This window comes from Hippocampus zosterae, chromosome 6, assembly GCF_025434085.1.
Source record: "Hippocampus zosterae strain Florida chromosome 6, ASM2543408v3, whole genome shotgun sequence".
Classification (NCBI taxonomy): domain Eukaryota; kingdom Metazoa; phylum Chordata; class Actinopteri; order Syngnathiformes; family Syngnathidae; genus Hippocampus; species Hippocampus zosterae.
In genome coordinates this window covers 11,202,117-11,223,136 of record NC_067456.1, presented here as the reverse complement: position 1 = coordinate 11,223,136, position 21,020 = coordinate 11,202,117, and the positions used below count along the sequence as shown (strand labels likewise).

The window sequence follows — 21,020 nt, the reverse complement described above, 5'->3', positions numbered from 1 at the left end:
AAATGCTGTCGTCAAATGTTTGGCGTAGTTGAGGTTATCTCCGAAATCCCGAATGTTAAATCAGTTAAACGTTTTTTCCACACTCAAATACGTCGCCCGTCGGTGGATTATTTTAACAAGCGGAGTTTGTCACGTTTTGTCGTGCGAAGAGCAGCGCTTCTTTTTTACGACAGCACCGGAACGCCGCACCTGCCGTTCCAGTCAACGGGCGTTGTAAACAGAAGTATGCTGCTATTCGTGTTTGACCATTAGCTCAAATTTCAATTTGAACACATCGTGATGCGCCTTTGTTGTCGATTGGGTCAACGTTGCGAAGCTTTTGGATAAGATTAAAAGCCGTCGGATCATCTTGCTGAGGCATTCCAGCTCCTCTCTTTGGATTTACCGGGTAAAATGATGCTAGCCTCTTAGCAAGCTAACGTGTCAAAGGGAAGGAATGACTGAATAAAGGACAGCCGATAGATTGCTAGCAGAGTTAGGTTTAGCTTCGACCAATTTGAAGGAAACCGTCATCGATAAGGTTTTGCAGCATGTCTTTTAAAATAGACACTGACGCTTGGTTTGTAATGAAGTTACTGCCATTGTCCGAGACCGAATAATGCGTCACACGCCGCTTGGGTTTGATTTTAATGTGGCAGATTGCTGTTAAAAAGCATTGCCTATTCATAGCTGTGATTTCAGGAAGATTCCTCGGCTCATATTTTCTGCTTGTCTGCTTTGATTCAATGCCTGTGTGTCTTGACATCAGAGACACCCTTTGCCATTGCAAGTTGCAACCGCAATAATACACGTTCGCAATATGACAACTGAGCATTGTCCCCGTAAAGACGGCAGTTGTCCTAGATCTCGTTAGCTTGTGCAGGTGCTATCCAGTGTTGTTGAGCCAAACGTTAAAGTTCAAATGGAGAGACAAAAAATCAAACGTCAAAAAAAAAAAAATGTCAGTAAATCAAACTCAACACAATAAAGTGATAACAATTCACCAAGTTCTATAAAGATACCCCTAAAATAACATTTAAAGAAATGTTGATATCGGTGAAGTGAAGCTACAAAACACATTTAATTGCATTATCGCATTATTACTTGTAATGGTAGCAAAATGATTGCAAAATCTAGGGTTATTTATTAAACATGACAATTTCTGACATTTTCGGTACATTTTTTAGCAAGGATCATGCAAGTTGACACACAATTTTTTTTTCAGGGTGCCACATAAAATGATGTGGCGGTCCGAATCTGGCCCCCAGGACTTGAGTTTGACACCTGTGATTTAGAGTTTTCTGTTGCCCTCACGTCAATGCATGTTTTTGGAATGTGGGAGGAAACTGGAGTACCCAGCGAAAACCCACGCAGGCACGAGGACAACATGCAAACCCCACATAGGAAGGCCCGAGCCGAACTTGAACCGCACCTTTGCTCTGTGAGGCCAACGTGCTAACCAGTCGGCTACCGTGCCGCCCGCTACAACGTTAGATTGACCAAATTCTATTTGTGTCAGTATGGTAGAATTTGAAAATGTTATTTTTTTTCCTCCCACAGCAGAGTGATTTTATGGCTTGAACAAATTATATTAAGCTGATGAACCCTTTCTATGGTGTGTTTGTAGACAAGCAATGGGTGGTCTGGTCAACGGGCGGCGTGGAGGAAGGTCTCCGCCTTTAATGATCGTCGCCCTGGTCGCGTGCATCCTGGTTCTGGGCTTCAACTACTGGGTGTCCAGCTCGCGTAACCTTGAGCTCCAGGTAGCCTCTTACCATTATATAGCGTGTGTAGCTTTGTTTTGATGCTAATTTCCTGTTTTAATCATTTTTATTGGGTGGTAACAAGAATAGGCATTATCACACGAGAGGGAATGATGTTGTCCTCTCCACACCTCCCCCTTACGAAATAATGTTTGTCAAGTCATGTTATGCCAAGTTAACTTTTGTTCAATGCAGTGCATGCTGTGATTTCCACCGGCCGTATTTGAATGTTTGAAGCCTCAGTGAGTGTTTACGTGACGGCGTCATCTGATTGCCTCCCTGTGTGTCTTGGCGACAGACCAAGCTGTACGAACTGGAGGGCCAAGTGCGTCGCGGAGTGGCAGAGCGCGGCGCTGACGAGGTGAAAAAATCAGAGTTCCAGAAAGAGATCCACAGGCAGAAGGATCAAATTGGACTCCTCGAGAGTCACTATAAGAACCAGCTGGAGGGGGCGCGGGACACCTGCATCCAGGAGAAGGTGCAGTAAATATAATAGAGTTCCTTGTCTTGAGGAATCGAAACTCACTTTGCATTACACTGTCCTGCAGGCATCATTGCAGCAGAACATTTCCACCAGCACCAAAACCATACAAGAACTTAAAGGTAGCCATTTTTTGCTTTAATAATCGCTGTCCCCCTATATGTGCTTAACCCAATTCGAAAATTTTCTTCATGTGCGTCTGACTTGTTGTTTGTGGTGACTATCACTGTACTTCCCATGCCACCGTGGGTCATTTTGAAATTCTGCCACTTGACAAGTGGCCAATGTCCATTGATGCTGTGATCATTGTTAAGAGATATGGTTTGTTTCTGTCTCCATTTTGTCAATTTCAAGCCGTTTAAAAAAAAAAGTTGCGACCTTTGCTTTGCCAGGCCAACTGAATCAAATGAATGACGACCTGGTGAAGCTTCAGAAGGAGCTGCAGGCTTGCCAGAGCAACGTCAAAACCCTCAACGACAAACTCACGTATGACATGTAAGAAACGCCTTCAAGTTGCGATCAGGCTTCTGCCAAGCTTGCTGATGAGCTGATCATTTCAATCGGGTGCGTGGGAGGAGGGAAACATCGAAGATAGGCAGGATAGCGGCCCCCAATGAACAGACTCGGGAATTAGCGTCTTCATTGTATCTGACTGAAATGCGGGTGGAAGCCATACCTGGAAAGAGACCCACGCAAATACTTTTCATTTTAAGATGTGGGAATCCAAAATAGTTTTGCGTAAAATGGAAATAAAGTAACCGATTCAAGCAGCAATGGATACTTTCTTGCACCCACTTTTTGCATCTCAGATCCCCGCCTTCCATGAGGCCTCATTTGACTGGATTCCCTCGAAGGAGTTTGAGCCCTGGAATTCACCAAAATGGCTGCTTCAACCTAAAATGACCCACTTTCTCGTCAGTTTCCGTCCGGTTGATACTTTTTCGTCTGTTCCATTATGAGCCACAAGTCGAAGCTTTTTTGTGATGATTGGCGAATAAGGGCCTCGTTTTTTGCCGCTTCACACAGTCATTTCCGACTGCCGGTCATGGATTCTTGTGATTTTTTTCGTGAGTCCTGTTGTGATAGACGACTCCATCCTATTTCATGACGACTGATAAAACTTTCACTTTCAGGGGCACTACTGAATAAATGAAGTGAGACAGCTCTAATTTATTCCATACACACACACACACACATAAGAATGATATGCTATCGTCAGTAGTCTTATGTTAACAGGTGTGTCATGTGTATGCGTGTGTAGGACACAATGTAACTCACAGATCCTGACACAGAAGGAACTGTGTGACGAGCGAGTGGCCGCCGCCAAACTGGAAGTCCAGAAGATGATGACCAAGCTCACCCACATCCAGGTAACCCAAAGCTCTGACGCGCCCGTGCCGTCTCAGCCCACCCTTTGAGTGACATCACGTTGAATGACTCACAAACCGTCGGCAGGATGAGAAGGCAGAGGACAATGGTGTCAATGCGGAAGGCGAGACGACGAACGCGTCCCTGAAGGGCTCGGCTGACTTCAGCCACTCCTCCAATCTCACGACGGCCAAAGCCGACGAGCGTTTTGCAGCGTACGCCAACAACATATTTAAGGAGAAAGGTAAATTGATTATCAAACAAATTGATCATTTAGATATTCCATTCATCATAGAGATTAACTATGATAGGCTGATTAACTTTGAGTTCTTGTAATTTCAGACAACAGAAAATATGAAAGCAGTCTGATTACACTGGGGAACAATTTGAAAACAAATATCGAGGTCGACCTTTCTGACGATTCCAACTCAAATTGGCATGCTGATTCCAAAATTGCAGTCTTTTTTTCCAGTATGTCAAGTTTTTTTTTCTCCACAGCTATCCACCAGATAAACAAAATTCCACCGATTAGCCATAGTCAGACTGTCGTAAGAAGACCTGATTACAGTTGGATTCATCTACAGCTATGCGATAGTCACAACTGAGACAGTGTGGTGAGGGGAGGGTGTGGCTCCCAATAGGTCACCACTCTCAATATTTGCAAACAGAAAGCTAGCGTAGTAGGAATTAAGACGATTAGTGATATTTACATCCTTTCACATCTATTTCATTTATTTTTAAGAAAATGGGAATCCTATAAATCACAAACGTGACATGATATAGAAAAAAAGTGAGGTCAGTTTTGGCTTTCGCACCCCAAAAAACAGCTGTCATGGTGGTGGCAGTGTGATAGTGTGGGGCTAAGTCAACAAAAATTGTGTTCCCTTCTTTGTTTTCAATGAAAATAGGACATGGACGAATATCTGCATTTACGTTTGGAAATTATTGGTCAGCATTTTAGCCTATTCTCTGATATGGTACGGGCCAAACTATGGTAGTAAATGAATCATAATTTTTTGTTGTTGTACATTTTTTGCTAAGTCAATTTGATGTCCTATTTTTGAAAAAAAAAAGATTGACATTTAAAGTTTTTTGTTTTTTATTTAAATTCTGACGGAACAGACTGACAGATGGATGATTAAATGAGTTAATTGCAGCCCAAGCATCAAGTTGTCTAATCAACATTTAATTGAACTGAAAATAAATATCTTTTTTTTTTTTCAACCTGCAAGGTGCTGCAGCGGACGAGGAGGACGTCCACCAGTCGGATATGACAAAAGATGGAACAAAAAAGCCTGCCATGGCCCTTCCGGCACAGACCAGCAAATTCTCTTTGTCAAATAACCTGACGCAAGTGGACGTGTTAGCTTCCCCGGGCCAAGGTAAGACACGTTGGGTGAATCTCAGGTGTGTTACTCGCGGTACTTCCACCACAACCAAAAAATTGTCCTAAATGTGAGTTTAGGAGGAGTTAACAGAGGAGTTAAGGATTGAGCATCAAGGAGGTTCACTGGAGAAGCTACAATCAAGGAATCATTGATCCTTACTTTACTGAAGGCTTTTTTGCTACTCAACAGAAACGTATAAATGGCAGTGTGTCATTAATCGTGAATGGAGCAGAACTTAAAATGAAACAGCTGATCTTGTTTTTTTGTCGTTGCTTAATTGTTTTAGTTCAAATATACCGACCGGTACATATTTTCTTGTGTCTCCTTTTTACACCCACAATTACGGAATGTTGACGGTCTGTCATTCATCAGCTGCCTTTGTCAGTCCGTCATTTTATTCAAGCGAAGCCAAACCAACCTAATCGTCAGTCCGTCATTTTATTCAAGCGAAGCCAAACCAACCTAATCGTCAGTCCGTCATGTTATTTTAACCGCTTCAGACAGTAAATTTCACCGGTCCACCAGTTTGTCAGTTTCTGTGCTGGGGTTCTCCTTGTTATGATGTCTTTTAAAGGAGTGGACCCGGGAACAGAACGTGTTCTGATTGGCCAAGGGGAAGCCAACATGACCGCCTTGGAAGAGAAACTGGAGAATTATGACCGTGATGACAAGCAGGTGCTGGGAGGAGAACTGGGTCAGGACAAACAGCAGCAAATGAGACGGGATGAAACCATAGGTATGTGTGTGTTTTGTTTGCATGAGTGTGGGTCTGTCTGTCGGTATATGCAAGTGTCTGTGTCAGTTATTTTGCATGTCTGTTAAACTGTTACCGTAATTTGCATTTGTGTGTGTGTGTGTGTGTGTGTGTGAATTTTTGCTTGTGTATTTGTTTCTGTGTTTTGTTTGGGTGGCTGTTTGAATTTGTCTTTGTGTCCGTATGCGAGTTTGTGCATAAATGATCATACGTGTGTGAGTGTGTGTGTGAATTGATGTTTCTGTAAATGTCAAGTCAACATTATTTATAGAGCACTTTCAAACAGCCATCGCTGCATACAAAGATAAAATGCAAATACAAAAAAAAAGTAATCTCAACCAGTTGAATTTTCTTGAGCTCGGTTTGTGTGTCGGCACTACAGAAGCGGAAAAGTGACAAGAGTTCTTGTAACCCCCTAGACAAAATAATGGAGGATGAGCTGGCCGACTACAACGGCGACGACGACAACGAAGGAGAGTTTGAGGCTGACAAGCAAGCTGAACTGGCTCAGAATTAAGGTGAGACTTTCTATATATTCTAGCATATTCATATTTAGAAATATTCTTTAATTAATAGAACCTAAGTAAGAACCTAAGAACATAAGTAGAATATGACTCCATACTGTCTTACTGTATCTTATGTTACTGGATGATGTTTTCCCTGCAGGAAAGCACACCCGGTGGACATGTGAAGAATTGCGGCTTTTTGACTGCCAGTTGACTGGTTGAACATGAACAGCACCAACATGATAGTTTAATTTTTCTGAGTCATATTTGAGCTGGCAAGATGGACGTGGTCACTCATTCGCCAAAATGACTACTGAATGAAGTTAAAGCACATTTGTTGTCCCATACAAACAAATGGACCCAGAACCGTTGAAGAATGAAGTCAAATATTACCTGCCCAGCAGATCACTTTGATTTTAAATGTGTGTGCTAGACAGATTTTTTTGTAATGTGTATATTTAGACCTGCTGAAGAAAGACTATGAAAATCATACAATAAATGTGGTGTTGAAAGGATTTAGTTTGTCATTATTGAGAATAAAATGGAAGATAAAGGTAAACTATTACTGAAATATTGTCACAAAAAATATAGTTTACATATAGTAGCCATCACTCAAGCCAATACTTTTCTGAAAGTAGCCAAAGATCGTGATGGTAGTTTTGAGTGAAGTTGCACTTTATCCTGTGTCTAATTTTGTCACAAAACCAACGAATAAATCCACCATACCTTTCCTTATTCATCCCCGGGCTCAGAGTTCTGTCAAGTGTCTTCATAAAGTGTCTTCATTGAGGTGAATATGAAGACAAACTAAAACGAGGTAACGATTTAGGAACTTGGCTGAGTAACATCCAATGACATGCCAGTCGCAACTTGGATGTGGCATGTTTTCGTGTAATGCAGGAGCCACTCTGCTCATCTAAAAACACACTTATTACAAGTATTTTGTCATTTTTATTCATTTTTGTCCCTTTGACTCAGCTCAGCGGGAGGGCAGCACCCTCCATTGACAAGCCGCCACTGGTCTTAACACTTAAATTGGCAATACACACGCACATGCGTGCACACACGCGCACGCACACGCGCGCACACACACACACACAATTTACAGTTTCATCACAAAAGCGCACACACACGGTTGCGATGGGTGGATTAGAAGCACGGCAGGTGATTGCATCTGTAGTGTCACATAATCTTGACCACAGGGAAGTACTTGTGAGCAGTGAAGTCAAACTCGGGCAAAACCTGGTGATTCAAATGCAACGGAATTCAAGTGACATAGTGGTAATAAGAATTCTAGTTATTCATACCATGGTCTCCTTCTTGTGTCCTCCAGCCAGGAGTTTGGTCACCACAAAGTTGGGTTTGGCCACTCTTAGAATACCATTCACCTGCGATCACACAACACAAAAATGTTTATACATCCAATCTACACGGATTGTACGTATGCATGTTGAGGTGCACGTACAAAAAACAGCGCAACATCCTTTGAATAAAATGGTTTCAATCTTTACATTCGATTTAATCATGTTATTACTGCATGGGCAACTGCGACCACTCCCATCATATTTTTTAATGAACCCCAAAGATTCTTAAAAAAAACAAGGCCAATATTTTATTATATAATATTTCAAAATGTCAATTGATTTTTGTATGAACAAAATGAGTTATTCCACGCGACGTTGGTTTCTTTATTCAGCAGCTTTGTGTTGTCCTTGAATGGTCATTTTGTGCATTTTCCTTTCCACTTGAAAAAAAAAAAATACAGCAGCTGCTATTTTACTATTTACTTCAAACTCTTTGATGTTGAATAGTGGATCTTTTTTTTTTTTTACATGCATAGAGAAATGTAATCTGATTTGTTTTGGGGAGCAGGGGCCAATGGATGACCGGTAATGGCATTTTTGTTCATTTGCGACATGAGAATATTGGAATAACTTAAGGTCGTAAGCAAATATAAATGAATGTTCAGACCTCCGGGTCCGGGCTGGGGACGTTTTCCAGGATGAACTTAGCCTGTTGGAAGTGTTTGCTGGCAGCCAGATAGAGGTCGGCAGAGCCCGGAGCAGGATTGTACTTCTTCAGGTCAGACATTTCCTGTGGAGTGGAGGGCGTTCTCACTCACATTCTCACTGAACTGAAATCTCACAAGGTTTGTCGACATGATGTGTGATGATGTTTTGAAGGTTAAAGCGTCAGAGATAATATAATAAGATACGTTTCCCTCCAATACTTCCAAAATTCCCCAATCTTAACTCTGAAAATTTACTGCAAGTGTCTCAGCACTTTATAACTCAAATCCTGAGAAAAGAAACCCTACAAGTCCAAAGCAAAAGCACCCACCTTGAATTGTATGTAGTGTACGGGCGGGGGGGTGACGACGCTGTTGAAGGGTGCGAAGCGGTGCTTGTAGCGAACCTGCTCACTGTCCAACTCGAACTGAGGCTTGTGCACCTTGCCGTCCATGTCCAGTGCCACCATTGTCTGATCGCAGGGTGAACGAGGGTTACTGACTAACAAACTGAGCGGAGGTCAAAGAAAGGTGGCGCTGTTGTACCTTGTACATGCCGGCACACATGTTCTGGTAGGCTTGACTCATGGTGATCTCTTTGCTCAGGGGACGAACTGCGCACAAATTGTGAAGCAACGCTACATTCACAGAGGTCATGACTTTTATTTTCGGACACTTATAATTTTTTTTTCATTTGAACGCAATTATAATTAACACAACTCAGTGTTAAAATCATGAAAACGTTTTTTCTTCCATTGTCACTGGTTTGTTGATGTAGATCAAAATAATGACCAAATATTAATTTCATATTTATGTCATATGTATTGGTCCCTTTTTCTACATCTGGACCAGTCAATACAATTTAAATGTAAGATACTAAAATAAATATTCATAAAAAATAACAATAATAATAATAATAATTAAATGATGTGAAGGAAAATTGTAAATAGTACTGCGATTTATCCATTTTGTGTTCATATTGCATTTAATTGAAAGATGTTTGTTGTTTTTTTCTCTTTCTTCTTTCTACATACATTCTTGCTGCTGAAGGCTGTAAAGGACATCTTATCTTATCTTATCTTATACTTTAATAACCAAAAGGCTAACAAATGTATGACCATTTGTCACTTAATATACCATCCTTAAAAATGAAAACATTTCTATACAGTAATATAAATAATAAAATACAGATAGAGATATAATCACAGTATATATTTTTAATGAAATGAATAAAAACCAAATACCGCATTTTCTGCACTGTAAGGCGCTTTGATGTATAATTTATGGCGCACCGTCAATGAATGGCCTACTTTAAAAGTCATAAATAGGGCGCACCACATTACAAGGTACATTGAATACAAGGCACAATAGTGCCTGCGGTTCCATTATGCATCCACTAGATGGAGCTACGCTAAAAGGGAATACAATACAATACAGCCTTATACAATACAATACAATACATGCTGATTTATATAGCGCTCTCCTTATTTATATCGAGCTTCACAACCGCTGCAGCTGTAACATAGCACTTTACAGAACATCTAAAAGTTATAAATCAGAATATAGATCAATATGTAAGGCGCATGAGAATATAAGGCACACTGTCGGCTTTTGAGACAATTGAATGCTTTTGGGTGCGCCTAATATTGCAGAAAATACGGCACCTATACAAATACATACATTTATTAAATTATAATATGCTACAGGAATGCTAAATTGTCAGATTGCCTTTTTTTCATGGAGGGGGAGGAAGAAAAACATGTACCTTTCTTCTTCTTCTTGCTCTTTTTGCTACTGCGTCCTTTCACCTGCTCCTCCAGGATCCTCTCCTCGGCCATCTGTGACGCATCCGCTCTGCTCAGCGTGGACATAAGCCAAGCATACAGAAACTCCGACAGATACCTGCGCAACGACGAGCTGTTAAATCAGTTGACTTGAGCGCAGCTGTCGCGGCTACGAGGGCTGAGCGGCGTACCAGTAGACGTAATAGTACTCGTGCATGCTGTAGAGCTCGAGCTCAAAGCCGCTGAGCAGGTACTGGATCATGATCCTCAGGTTGTGGTAGAGGATCCAGGTACCCAGGCAGGCCAAGTGCTGCCGCTGGGGCTCATACTTGATCAGCAGGCTGTGAAGGGCCGCGTCAACCTTCTCTGCCTGCCGGTGAGAGTGGTGGGGGGGACACACGTGGCTGCTGTATTGTACTGTATTAGTGAAATCTCGGGGGGGAGGTCGCTCAGTGAGATACCACCACCTTTGTTTTTTCTTACGGGGTAAAAAAAAAAGTCTCAGCATGGATCACGTTACTTTTTAGGTGATCGATATTTGTTTGGAATATTGCGTACTATTGTCAAGGTAATGTCACCTCATCCTGCAAGGTAGCAAACTCTTCCAGAATGTGACCCAGCTTGTCCCGTTGCCGAGCCCGGTTGTGTCCGTGGATTTGGATGAGGCTGCAGAACGGCTGGCAAAAATCAACCGGAAGATAATAGGATGCAAGTTACGTCAATGAAGACGAGTGACTGGGCAAGAAGCAGAGAGGACAGCTCAAATACCCTGGAACAGTGTGTGACAAAAGAGTCGATGTAGTCTTTGGCCTGGTGATTGTTGAACAGACAGCACCTGCACACACGAGACACACACAAGTACTATGAGTATTTCCTCTGGTGGAATAACGGATACCTCACAGTTAGAGGTTCTGCGTTTGAATTTCTGATGCATGTACTCTGTAAACACGCTTGTTCGATTCACTGAAGGCTCTTAATTGTCCATCGGTGTGAATGCGAGTAGTTATGTCGCTGGGCCAATGGAAAAAAAAAATCGACATAAACATGCTCACTCGGTTCTCTGAATGACAAAGGCCACTAGAGGGAGAGATTTAGAGCAACAGCAAGTCGGGAACAGGAAGAGCAAGCCATGGGCGGGAACAATAGAATGAAACTCTGTATTCATTAGAAAATGCAAGACGAGAAAGCAAAAGCACAGCTGAATGTAGTGATGGCCTCCATGTACAGGATTTCAAGATGCAGAAATCTCAGACTTACTTATATGAAAGGACGGGTGGGCTGACGAAGTATCGGAGGGCGTCTTTGATCATGTCCTGCATCAGATGGGTGCCAAATACTTTCTTGTTGTCAATCAGAAAGGTTGTCTAGATGGACCACAACAATCACGTTCAGTGTCCACAGTGCCTTAACAAGCATCCGCTCGGGCGTGAGCTCACCTGAAGTAGAGATCTGGACAGCACGCAAGGAGACTGCTCGCTGAACTCACAGAAGAAGTCCTATAGTTCAGTGTAACCAAGATAAGAAAGCAGAAGACATTCACAATATGTTAAAATATATACTGTACTTTTTTTTTCACTTTCTGACATGAAATCAAAATAGTTTTTCCTGTTAGGATGACCGAGATTATTTTTATTTGCTAAATGGCAGAATAATGTGAGAAGGCAGAAAAGTTTACTATGATCTCATGTCAGCCAGTAAGAAAAAAAAAAAGCATCTGCATTTTTATATTGTGGATGTAAACCTTTGGTTTCAACTTGCATGAGGTACAATCCTCCGCCATTACCAGAATGCCGTGCAGGTTGGTGGTGTTGATGACGTCACAGACGGTCTTGATGCGCTCGATGAGTTTGCCGAAGTAAGCCACCATGTCCTCCCTCTTGATGATCTTGGCGTAGCGAGGGAAAGTGGGTGGCAGCAGCCGCTGGTTGACCAGTGGTTCAAAGCCCATCATGATGGGGTGATCTGCCATTATAATATTTTTTTTTATCCCCCCCCACAAAAACTAGCTGAGCAAGTCATTTTTATTAAAAATACATATTCGACGTGTGAGCTTTTTTTTTGCTAACCTCCTTTCGTGGTGTCGTTCTGTGACTGGATGCCGTGTTGCACGCTAGAATGAATGGCTGACAGGAGGTCAGCTGCCTGGGCGACAAGCTTCTGGGCCTCCCCCACCGAGCTGGTCTGTTACACAACACAAACATGTCACTCACTTCCGTGCCTTTTTTTTTGAAGGGGAACTTAGCCAAGTTACCTCTTTCTTGGTGAAGGCGATCAGTGCCGTTAAGAGAAGACGTGTGAACTTGATGCGGTTGAACAACGCCAAGTATTGCTGGTGCTGGAAGTAACACACACACACACAGGAACAGCAATTTAGGGAACATTAGCAACAAGTCGGTGCTACCCTTACAAAAAAAAAGTAGTGGAAGTAGAAACGACAAGTTGGATCTGATTTCCTTGGGAAATTTTATTCACGAGACACACTAAATATTTGCTGTCTGTGCAAGAAAGGGAAGCTATGTTCATTTAGCTTCTATAAGACAATAAAAGCAGTGATGGATGACCCACTACTCGATCATTTAAAAAAAGAACTGGTCAAGCTATTTGTAGTGAGCCTCTCTTATCCAACACATCTGAAGCTGTCCACACACTTATCTGCTAGCGTTTATGTATCCCAAAAGACAATCACCTCCAGTTCCACCTCGGGGTTTCGCTGCTCGCCCTGACGACTGCGTGTGCTCTGAAAGGTGGACGCAAAAACAAAACATAAAACACAGAAGGAGTCGGCAGGCACGGCGGGTTAACCGTGATCAATAGATTACCTTGACTTTCTTCTGTAACTCATCCTCCACATCTTTCAGCATACCTGGAAGACAAGTGGGGCGACGGTATTGATCTTTGCTCTTGTTTGACCTTTTCGGATGAGACAACATGCGAAAGCGTAATCATGTTGTACCTGTCACCCGCAGGTCAGTGACATTGTTGGCCATCCTGAAGCCGTACGTCATGGCCTGGAAGTCCTCCTAGAGAAACAAAGAGCAGATGTCACTCCCGGGTTCGTCCTCCCACACATCCATGAAGGTATCGAACCTACGGCCCACCTCTTCAAACACAGCTGCCTTGTTGACTTTCTCCCGTGCAATGTCACAAATTTTCAAAATGCCCAGGGCGAAGGCCTTGAGGGCGGGCTCCTCAATCAAGTCCGGGTTGTGGACATACAGGCAAGTGAACACCGTCTGAGCCAGGGAGTGGCCCTCCAGCCATGTGATCTGCACCCGGTCACACGTACAGTACATGTTCAAACATTTGCATGGGTACATCGGTGAGAGGTTGTTCAATGTTCAGTGGGAGACTCGCCAAGCAGCAGAAGCACGTGTCCATGATTCCGATGAGTTCAGGGAGGCTCAGATCTTTCACCTTGATGGCGTGTTCCTTCAGGGAATAAAATGGACACTTTTGAGGAACATCTAAAGGGGAAGTCAAGCCCAAAATGTTATTTTCCATAATATGTTCTATGCGCCACTATTCTGATTACATATTAGCGTTGCAAGCCTAGCTTAGTGTTTTTCAAGAGGGTTTCAAACAAGGGTTACGGTTTTAAGGTAGATTTCAAGCCTGTTTTGTTAATTCAAAACTGTGTTAGGGTTTCAAACCTGGATTACGAATTCTAAGTTTGGCTTCAAATCCATTTTAGGGTTTCACAATGTGGTTTCGATTCCGAGTTTGAAACAAGGGAAATAATTTCAAATGAGGGTTTCAAAGCTGCTTTCGGATTTCAAACCCAAGTTTGGATTTCAAACAAGGGACACGGTTTCTACTGTCTACTTCAATGCTGGGTTGTGGTTTTACAATTAACGTTTCAAAACGTTGTCTTAAACCTGGTTTAGGATTAAGCTTTAAGCATGGGTTGAAATTTCAAATCGGGGTTCACGATTTCAAGCCTGTGTTAGGGTTTCAAGTCTGAGTTTGGGTTTCAAGGTTTAAGGTCTGTTGTAAGGAAAAACTTTAATCTCCGTCACACACATTAAATTGACTTTGTGCATGCAATGGGATGTGCTCACATGTGCTCAATGCGAGCAGTGGTGTACCTTTATGGCTTGCTCAAAGTTGAGCACTTTCCGGTTGACTTGGTTCCCGATCATCCCGGCGTCCATCTTGGGATCCATCATCTCGATGGCCGACATGGCCTCAAACAAGCCGAACCTGCCACCGTCAGAAAAGTGTTTTTTGTTGTTGTTGCTGGAAATACACTTAAATCTTCTCTGTTTGACTATTCTGGTCCTTTCCATACTTACAGCATGTCATGAAGCAACTCCCCAAGGCTCAATTCTACATTAAGAAAAATGAAGGTAAATGCAAAAAGAGAGGAAGACAGATCTATCTGACGTCCACTATTATGTACCTTTACAAGAACTCTTGAAATCGTGGGTAATGTCCACCCAGTTGGCGTTGTTCTTCATCTTTTCCGGGATGCCCAGACCCCAGCCAGCATCATCCTCTTCCCCCGATGACTTCATCACCATGGTGACAACTGTGCATTCACACACAGAGGACACAAAGAGACACATTTCTTATTAATTTTCCTACCTATCAAATCTAAACGCTACTCTGGCATCACACGAAGAGGCAGCTCATGGTAGGTCAATGGCATGCTTGGCTGCACTAAATACTCTCTGGTGAACTGCAATAGGGGAGAGTGCCCATCACGACTAAACCATGTCTATTTGGATTAAGATAACAATTACTACAGTCACACTACTAGAGAATCACAAGAGCATTTATGTATGTGTGTATGTATTTATTTATTTAATACTGCATTGCTTGCTGCATGTCGAACTGGCTTAGGATAACAATTGAGGCTACAGTGAATTACTATAAAAGAAATTCACGGGAGCATTAAACTACTTTGGAAGTCCTATCTAGAACAAGAGCTCTACTACAACTAAAATAAGTAACGAAAGCAAAAGCAAAAGCAAAAATATTTTAGGGTTTCAAATTAGAGTTTGAAGAGAACGTCCGGGTTTCAAGCTTGTATTAGGATTTGGAACAAGGATCAAGATCTCAAATTAGGGGTTCAAAGCAGACTGACATGGATAACGATTCCAGTCAATTATAACAGATTAGCAAAATCAGAGGATGTTACCACTTTAGACAGATTCTAATCGGGAAGATTCGTGCCAGTATAATTTACTTTCCAACAAAATAAACAAACAAACGAACAGTGACAGTTCACAATAACTTGATTTATCATGCAACGGAGTGAAAGAAAGGAACATGTACACACACACTGTTTGGATTAATGAAAGTAAATGACTGGAGAGACATAGGCAATACGAAAATATGTTCCGAATCCACAAAAAGATGCAGAGCTAGCTAGAGGCAGTAATATTAATAGCCCATTTTGTCTTAGGTAACATGTTTATATTTATTGTTTTAACCATCCAAGTCCCACACTTGAATAATAACAGTTTAAAAGTGTTGCTTTGACTGAAATCCGATACATACCTTATTGTTTTTTAATAGCCATGTAGCTTTAGCTTGAAGGGGAATAATTTCACGGGACCTACAGCCCGGGCTCAATAATATGACGTCATCAGTAAACCTAAATTGCTGGGATTTGTAGTTTTTGGGCATCCCGTTCAAAACCCAGCCCCCGCGGGACACTTCCCGTTTGTAATTCACCGCCCAATGCTGAGAATTACACCATAAGTGTTGTATTTGGTGACGACCATGGCGCACTGGCTGTATCAAAGGCGTATGAGTACGTAAAACCGCAGTAAGAGTCGTACTCTCGCGTGGCTCGCTCACTTTGACAGCCTCGCTCTCTCTGACAGTCTTGGGGCTGCCACTCATCACAACATCACCAGGGCGTTTCAGCCAGCCAGCCAGACGAAACACACTATTACACAATAAATACACACCTTTGAGCTGCCGCCGTTATCTCAGGAGGACAGCCGTTCCTTGCTTCGGAGGTAAGTCATGCCCATCCTCCGTGCGGCGCCGCCCGGGCTGACCGCTTTGTCTTAACGCGGCGGGGACGTTCTTAAAATCGGCTTTCTTGTGAGCTCAGTCCGGCGGTAACAGACTCACTCGTCCGCGACGGCAGGTGCAGCGGCCCCCGGGCAGCTAACGCTTGTAGCCTCTTGAGTGTTTTCTTACGCCCTTCCAGACAGTTACGGCGACTTGGTTACCAGCGGCGGTCTCGTGTTTCATCTACGTTGTTATTTCACTTTGCTTTGTGATGGATTTGGGTCATAGGAAGGCAATAAGCCATTTTTCAAATTGCAATGGCTGTCAAGTGACAGAAAGACCTTATAGGAACAACAACGTCAAGCTGGATTGATAAATATTTAAACAGGGCTTGGAAACCTGCAAGTGTAAATAAGTCCACAAGGCCCCCAAAACATAAGTGCCCATGTCTAATAACAATAAAAGGAAGTTCCCAATTCTCATCCTTTACTTTAACCATTTGGCCCAATCTTTTTTTTTCCTTATAATAATAATAATACATCACATTTGTAAGCGCCTTTCACAACACTCAAGGACACTGTACAGCCAAGACCAATAATAAAACACAGATAAAATAATAAATAAAGAAAGAAAGATTTAAGGCGGGTAGGCAAGTCTGAATAGGTGGGTTTTGAGCTGGGTTTTGAATAAGGAAAGAGAGTCAATATTACGAATGTTGGGAGGAAGTGAGTTCCAGAGTTTGGGGGCAGAGCGACTGAAGGCTCTGCACCCCATTGTACTGAGACGGGCAGAGGGTAGAAAAAGGTGGAGGGAGGATGAGGACCTGAGTGAGCGAGAGGGAATGGAGATTTGAAGAAGATCTGACAGATAGGGGGGCGCAAGGTTATGGATGGCTTTGAATGTATAGAGAAGTATTTTGAAGTTGATTCTAAGTTTGACAGGAAGCCAGTGGAGCTGTCGGAGGATGGGGGTGATATGATGGAAGGAGGGGGTTCTCGTGATGATCCGGGCTGCTGAATTCTGAACAAGTTGAAGTTTATGGAGGAATTTTTGATGGACACCGAAGAGGAGTGAGTTGCAGTAGTCAATACGGGAAGTGACGAGACTGTGAACAAGGATAGCGGTGGTGTGCGGAGTGAGTGAGGGACGGAGGCGGTTTATATTGCGAAGGTGGAAATGAGCGGACCGGGTAATGTTATTGATGTGGGAGTGAAAGGATAGTGAACTGTCAAGGATGACACCCAGACTCTTCACCTGGGGGGAAGGAGATATAGTGGCATTATCAATTGTGAGGGAGAAACTGTCGGCTTTGTTTAGAGTGGATTTGGTACCGACGAGTAGGAGTTCAGTTTTATTGCTGTTTAGCTTGAGGAAATTGTGGGTGAACCAAGATTTGATTTCTGAGAGACAGTGAGAGAGGGACGAGGGTGGGAGAGAAGCGTCGGGTTTGCTGGAGAGATAGAGCTGGGTGTCATCCGCAAAGCAGTGAAAGTGTAAGCCAAATTTGCGGAAAATGTTTCCGAGTGGAAGGAGGTAGACAATGAAGAGGAGCGGACCGAGGACAGAACCCTGGGGAACACCAGAAGAAACGGGGAGGGATTGTGAAGTAAAAGAATCAACTTGAATGAACTGAGAGCGGCCAGTGAGATATGAGTGGAACCAATGTAGAGGGGTGTTGGTGATGCCTATGGTAGAGAGTCGATTGAGGAGGATGGGGTGAGAGATTGTGTCGAAGGCTGCACTCAGGTCAAGGAGGATGAGGATGGAGATAAGGCCAGAGTCTGCTGCCATGAGAAGATCGTTTGTGATTTTTATGAGGGCTGTTTCAGTACTGTGACGGGGACGGAAGCCGGACTGGAATTGTTCATAAAGACTATTGTCGGTGAGGTGGGAGTGGATCTGAGAGGCGACAGTTTTCTCCAGAATTTTCGAGATGAAGGGAAGATGGGAAATGGGGCGTAGGTTATTGAAGTCATTGGGATCTGAACCAGTTTTTTTCAGGATTGGTGTGACAGCTGCAGTTTTGAAGAGTACAGGAACAATTCCAGTCGACAGAGAGGAATGGATAATGGCTGAGATGAAGGGAAGCAGAGAGGGTAGGCAGGATTTGACCAGAACTGTGGGGAGGGGATCAAGCTGACAGGAGGAAGTCTTGGATTTAATGATGAGGTCTGAAATTAATGAGAGATGGGGGAGTTCAAAAGAAGAGAACAGTTTGCAAGGGGTGAGAGGTTCAGATGAGGGGAAAGGTACAGAGGAGCCCAGATGCTGGTGGATTCTGTTGATTTTTTCATTGAAAAAGAGGAGAAGTGCATTGCAGGTGTCACGAGAGTAAAAGTGAGGTGGTAGGGAGTCAGGAGGTTGAGTGATTCTGTTCCAAAGGGAAAAGAGAGTCTTAGTATTTCCAGCATTGGAGCAGATGAGTCCGGAGTAGTAGTGTGATTTTGCTTGAGAGATGGAATCCTTGTAGAGGGATAGCTGAGCTGCATAGATGTCCTTGTGAGCAGTGAGGCCGGTTTTCCTATAAAGTCTCTCAAGCTGCCGGGTTTGGGATTTCAAGGAACGTAGATGAGGGGTGAACCAAGGGGCAGACCGAGTAAAAAGGACAGAGCGGGACTTGACAGGGGCGAGCGTATTGAGGATGCTGGTGAGACCAGAGTTGTATTGGAAAACCAAATCATCAGGAGTGGAGTCAATGTCCGGAGTCAGGGTGGTCAGCCATGCAGTGAGAGAGTCAATGTTAATGTCTTTAATATTACGGTAAACAATGGTCCGGGGTGATTTGGCAGTTGAGAGCTGGAGTGTAATGTTGAATGAGATAAGGAAGTGGTCCGTTATTGGAAGTTCGTCAGCAGTACAGTTGGAGGGGGAAATACCAGAGCAGCAGATCAGATCCAGGGTGTGACCTTTGATGTGTGTGGGAAAATCTACAAATTGATCAAAACCAAGACTGTTAATTGAAGAAGTGAAGTCAATGGTGAGAGGAAGAGCAGTGTTGTCCATATGTATATTAAAATCTCCCAGGATTATTACATTTGGTGACAGAGAGGAGAGATGGGAGAGGACAGTAGACACTTCATTTAAAAAGTCGCGGTGGGGTTTGGGGGAGCGGTACACTGTGGCAATAATCGTGGGGATGGGTCCGGATATTTGACAGGCAAGGCATTCAAAGGAGGAAAGTGGCGGGAGTGAAACCGAAAGTACTTTCCACTTCTCGCGGTATACTATCGCGAGACCTCCTCCGCGACCAGAATCGCGGGGCTTGGAAATGTAAACAAATCCCGGGGGAGTGGAATCGTTCAACTGTGAGAAGTCCCCGGGAGTTTGCCAGGTTTCATTCAAGCAGAGAATGTCAAGCTTACGGTCCGTGAGGATATCTTGAATGAGATTACCCTTCCCAGTAAGCGAACGGATGTTAAGTAGCCCGAAGTTGACGGCGGCAGTCTCGCTGCTGCGGGGGCCGTTAGCCGACCTAGCCAAGCCGGCTAACGCACGATGGTCGATGGATCGGCCGGCGTTTCTGGATGGCCGACGGGAGGAAGACCAGAAGGAGACGATGGTGTTGGATCGGTTGAGGCAGAAGCCCCGACGAGACCCACGATGAATATATTTCCGGGAAGGAAAGCGAACGATGTCCGGGAGCCGGTGTAGCGCAGGAGGAGGGCCCAGCCATTGGAAGCGGAGCCGAAGGAGCTCGGCCAACGAGTACTGGAGCAGACCCTTGACAGGTCGATGGAGGATCGACAGGTTGACAGGTAGGACGCTGAGACGCCGGGACGAAACAGTCGAAGATAGTTGAGAGTGCGAGACAGGCCTGAATGGGGGCTGGGTGGAATGACTGTGAGATGATGATCGTGATTCCATGCGAAACAGTAAAACAATCGAGCGTAAAAACACCGTAAAACACAAAAGTTTGTGGGAGAGCAGCGGCAGCCAAAAACGCGCCAGCGTTCACTCTACCCGGAAGTCCCAGAATGCTCTGTGTAGTTTTGATAAATATTACCTTATGTTACCTTATTGCTTAGTATTTACTTTATGTGACCGTTTGTGACCGTTTGTGACCGTTTGTCAACCTTAATTACAAATATATATATATTTTCCCCCATGCAGACACACATTTACCACACTACATAATACATGCAAAATAAAGTACATAAAATGTACGAAATTGCTACAAATTGGGTATTCTTATTTATTTGCTTATTTATTTATTTTTTAGAAAAAGAGTCATGCTATGACTTGTTGGGGAAAAATTGCTATGTTTGGTCTGTGGTGGCAAGGGATTCAACTCTGCTCACTCACAACAAGCAGCGGTTCAGTCATTGTGAGTAAATCTTCAAAAAAGAGCATTTTGATGCCACTCCCAATCAAGTTTAATGTCACAAACAAAAAGACACGCTTGGTATGTAAAACGACTGCATGATTAGCATTCAAGTCTACTAATTTAATGCTAATGAATAGCGACTATAATGTTTTCAGGCTCAGAGGCTTGTACACAATCGGTGCAGTAACACATATAGACAATCAAATTTAATAACAGTTACAGGCATGTGTTCTTTATCCTATGCGAAAAGCAGGTATGACTACTGCAGATTACTGTCTTACTTCCAGTAGTTGAATGAAACTCTTCTTCATTGTCTGTATGACTACATTGTCTTTTCACACCGCACTTGGTTTTCAATGCGTTTGTTGCGGGGCAGCAGGCATGGATGACAACACCCGAGTCCCAGCTTGCCCATATTTGGAAGTGCTTTTGTGGCACCCAACAAGGAAGTAACACGCATATATCGTGCACCCAAACATTTTATCATGAACTAAATATAACACAGAACACTTTAATTCAGTGCAACAAGCAGGGATCATGAAGCCCTTTGCCAGGAAAGGATATGCCTGAATGAATAAAACAAATATATTCAAACAGTTGCCTCTGACTGTTGTCAATAGAAATTGACTCGTGACCCATTTTGGTGCCCATTCAACAGCAACACAGCTGCATGTTGTCCTGCAATGACACATTATACA

The 21,020-nt window shown here is 43.3% G+C and overlaps 3 protein-coding genes across 8 annotated transcripts in view; 2 read left to right on the top strand and 1 right to left on the bottom strand.

Moving 5' to 3' along the window:
- Nucleotides 1–173: 173 nt before the first annotated feature.
- Nucleotides 174–20,982, top strand: golm1 (golgi membrane protein 1). 2 transcript variants are annotated; one of them, XR_007962689.1, is made up of 12 exons: nucleotides 174–388; nucleotides 1,607–1,742; nucleotides 2,041–2,220; nucleotides 2,291–2,345; nucleotides 2,616–2,718; nucleotides 3,485–3,593; nucleotides 3,679–3,835; nucleotides 4,824–4,973; nucleotides 5,554–5,715; nucleotides 6,153–6,251; nucleotides 6,400–6,466; nucleotides 20,973–20,982. XR_007962689.1 is itself a non-coding variant. In XM_052067839.1 (11 exons), exons 2-10 carry the CDS (start codon nucleotides 1,614–1,616, stop codon nucleotides 6,248–6,250), a joined length of 1,143 nt encoding a protein of 380 aa, XP_051923799.1. In that variant the 5' UTR covers nucleotides 174–388; nucleotides 1,607–1,613; the 3' UTR covers nucleotide 6,251; nucleotides 6,400–6,754. The 2 variants fall into 2 exon arrangements, 1 of the variants encoding a protein (XP_051923799.1); XM_052067839.1 differs by lacking the exon at nucleotides 20,973–20,982 and having other exon boundaries at nucleotides 6,400–6,754.
- On the bottom strand, nucleotides 7,168–15,692 carry naa35 (N-alpha-acetyltransferase 35, NatC auxiliary subunit). The gene is made up of 23 exons (XM_052067823.1): nucleotides 15,534–15,692; nucleotides 14,431–14,559; nucleotides 14,324–14,357; nucleotides 14,117–14,231; nucleotides 13,386–13,460; nucleotides 13,130–13,297; nucleotides 12,985–13,051; nucleotides 12,851–12,894; nucleotides 12,718–12,768; nucleotides 12,283–12,366; nucleotides 12,098–12,212; nucleotides 11,815–11,993; nucleotides 11,468–11,527; nucleotides 11,289–11,395; nucleotides 10,800–10,866; nucleotides 10,610–10,708; nucleotides 10,223–10,401; nucleotides 10,013–10,149; nucleotides 8,794–8,861; nucleotides 8,580–8,720; nucleotides 8,211–8,333; nucleotides 7,547–7,627; nucleotides 7,168–7,481 (listed from the first exon to the last, which is right to left on the bottom strand). The coding sequence occupies exons 2-23, from the start codon at nucleotides 14,549–14,551 to the stop codon at nucleotides 7,422–7,424; spliced, it is 2,175 nt and encodes a 724-aa protein (XP_051923783.1). The 5' UTR covers nucleotides 14,552–14,559; nucleotides 15,534–15,692; the 3' UTR covers nucleotides 7,168–7,421.
- agtpbp1 (ATP/GTP binding carboxypeptidase 1) overlaps nucleotides 15,722–21,020 on the top strand; it is a 33,321-nt gene continuing 28,022 nt past the window's right edge. For 2 of the 5 annotated variants that reach the window (XM_052067810.1, XM_052067809.1), the window contains exons 1-2: nucleotides 15,722–16,000; nucleotides 20,218–20,322. In XM_052067810.1, the coding sequence (XP_051923770.1) occupies nucleotides 20,233–20,322 (90 nt within the window). In that variant the 5' untranslated portion in view covers nucleotides 15,722–16,000; nucleotides 20,218–20,232. The remainder of the gene's footprint in view (nucleotides 16,001–20,217; nucleotides 20,323–21,020) is intronic. The other 3 variants (XM_052067812.1, XM_052067811.1, XM_052067813.1) reach the window with 2 other exon arrangements.

Coding starts and splice junctions, on each gene's coding strand:
- naa35 (XM_052067823.1), bottom strand. CDS start 14,551: ATGGTGATGAAGTCATCGGGGGAAGAGGATGATGCTGGCTGGGGTCTG. Junction 8,721..8,793: donor TGTGTGCCGGCATGTACAAG/GTACAACAGCGC, acceptor CCCTGCGATCAG/ACAATGGTGGCACTGGACAT. Junction 8,334..8,579: donor TACACTACATACAATTCAAG/GTGGGTGCTTTT, acceptor TCCACTCCACAG/GAAATGTCTGACCTGAAGAA.
- golm1 (XM_052067839.1), top strand. CDS start 1,614: ATGGGTGGTCTGGTCAACGGGCGGCGTGGAGGAAGGTCTCCGCCTTTA. Junction 1,743..2,040: donor CGCGTAACCTTGAGCTCCAG/GTAGCCTCTTAC, acceptor TCTTGGCGACAG/ACCAAGCTGTACGAACTGGA. Junction 2,719..3,484: donor GACAAACTCACGTATGACAT/GTAAGAAACGCC, acceptor ATGCGTGTGTAG/GACACAATGTAACTCACAGA.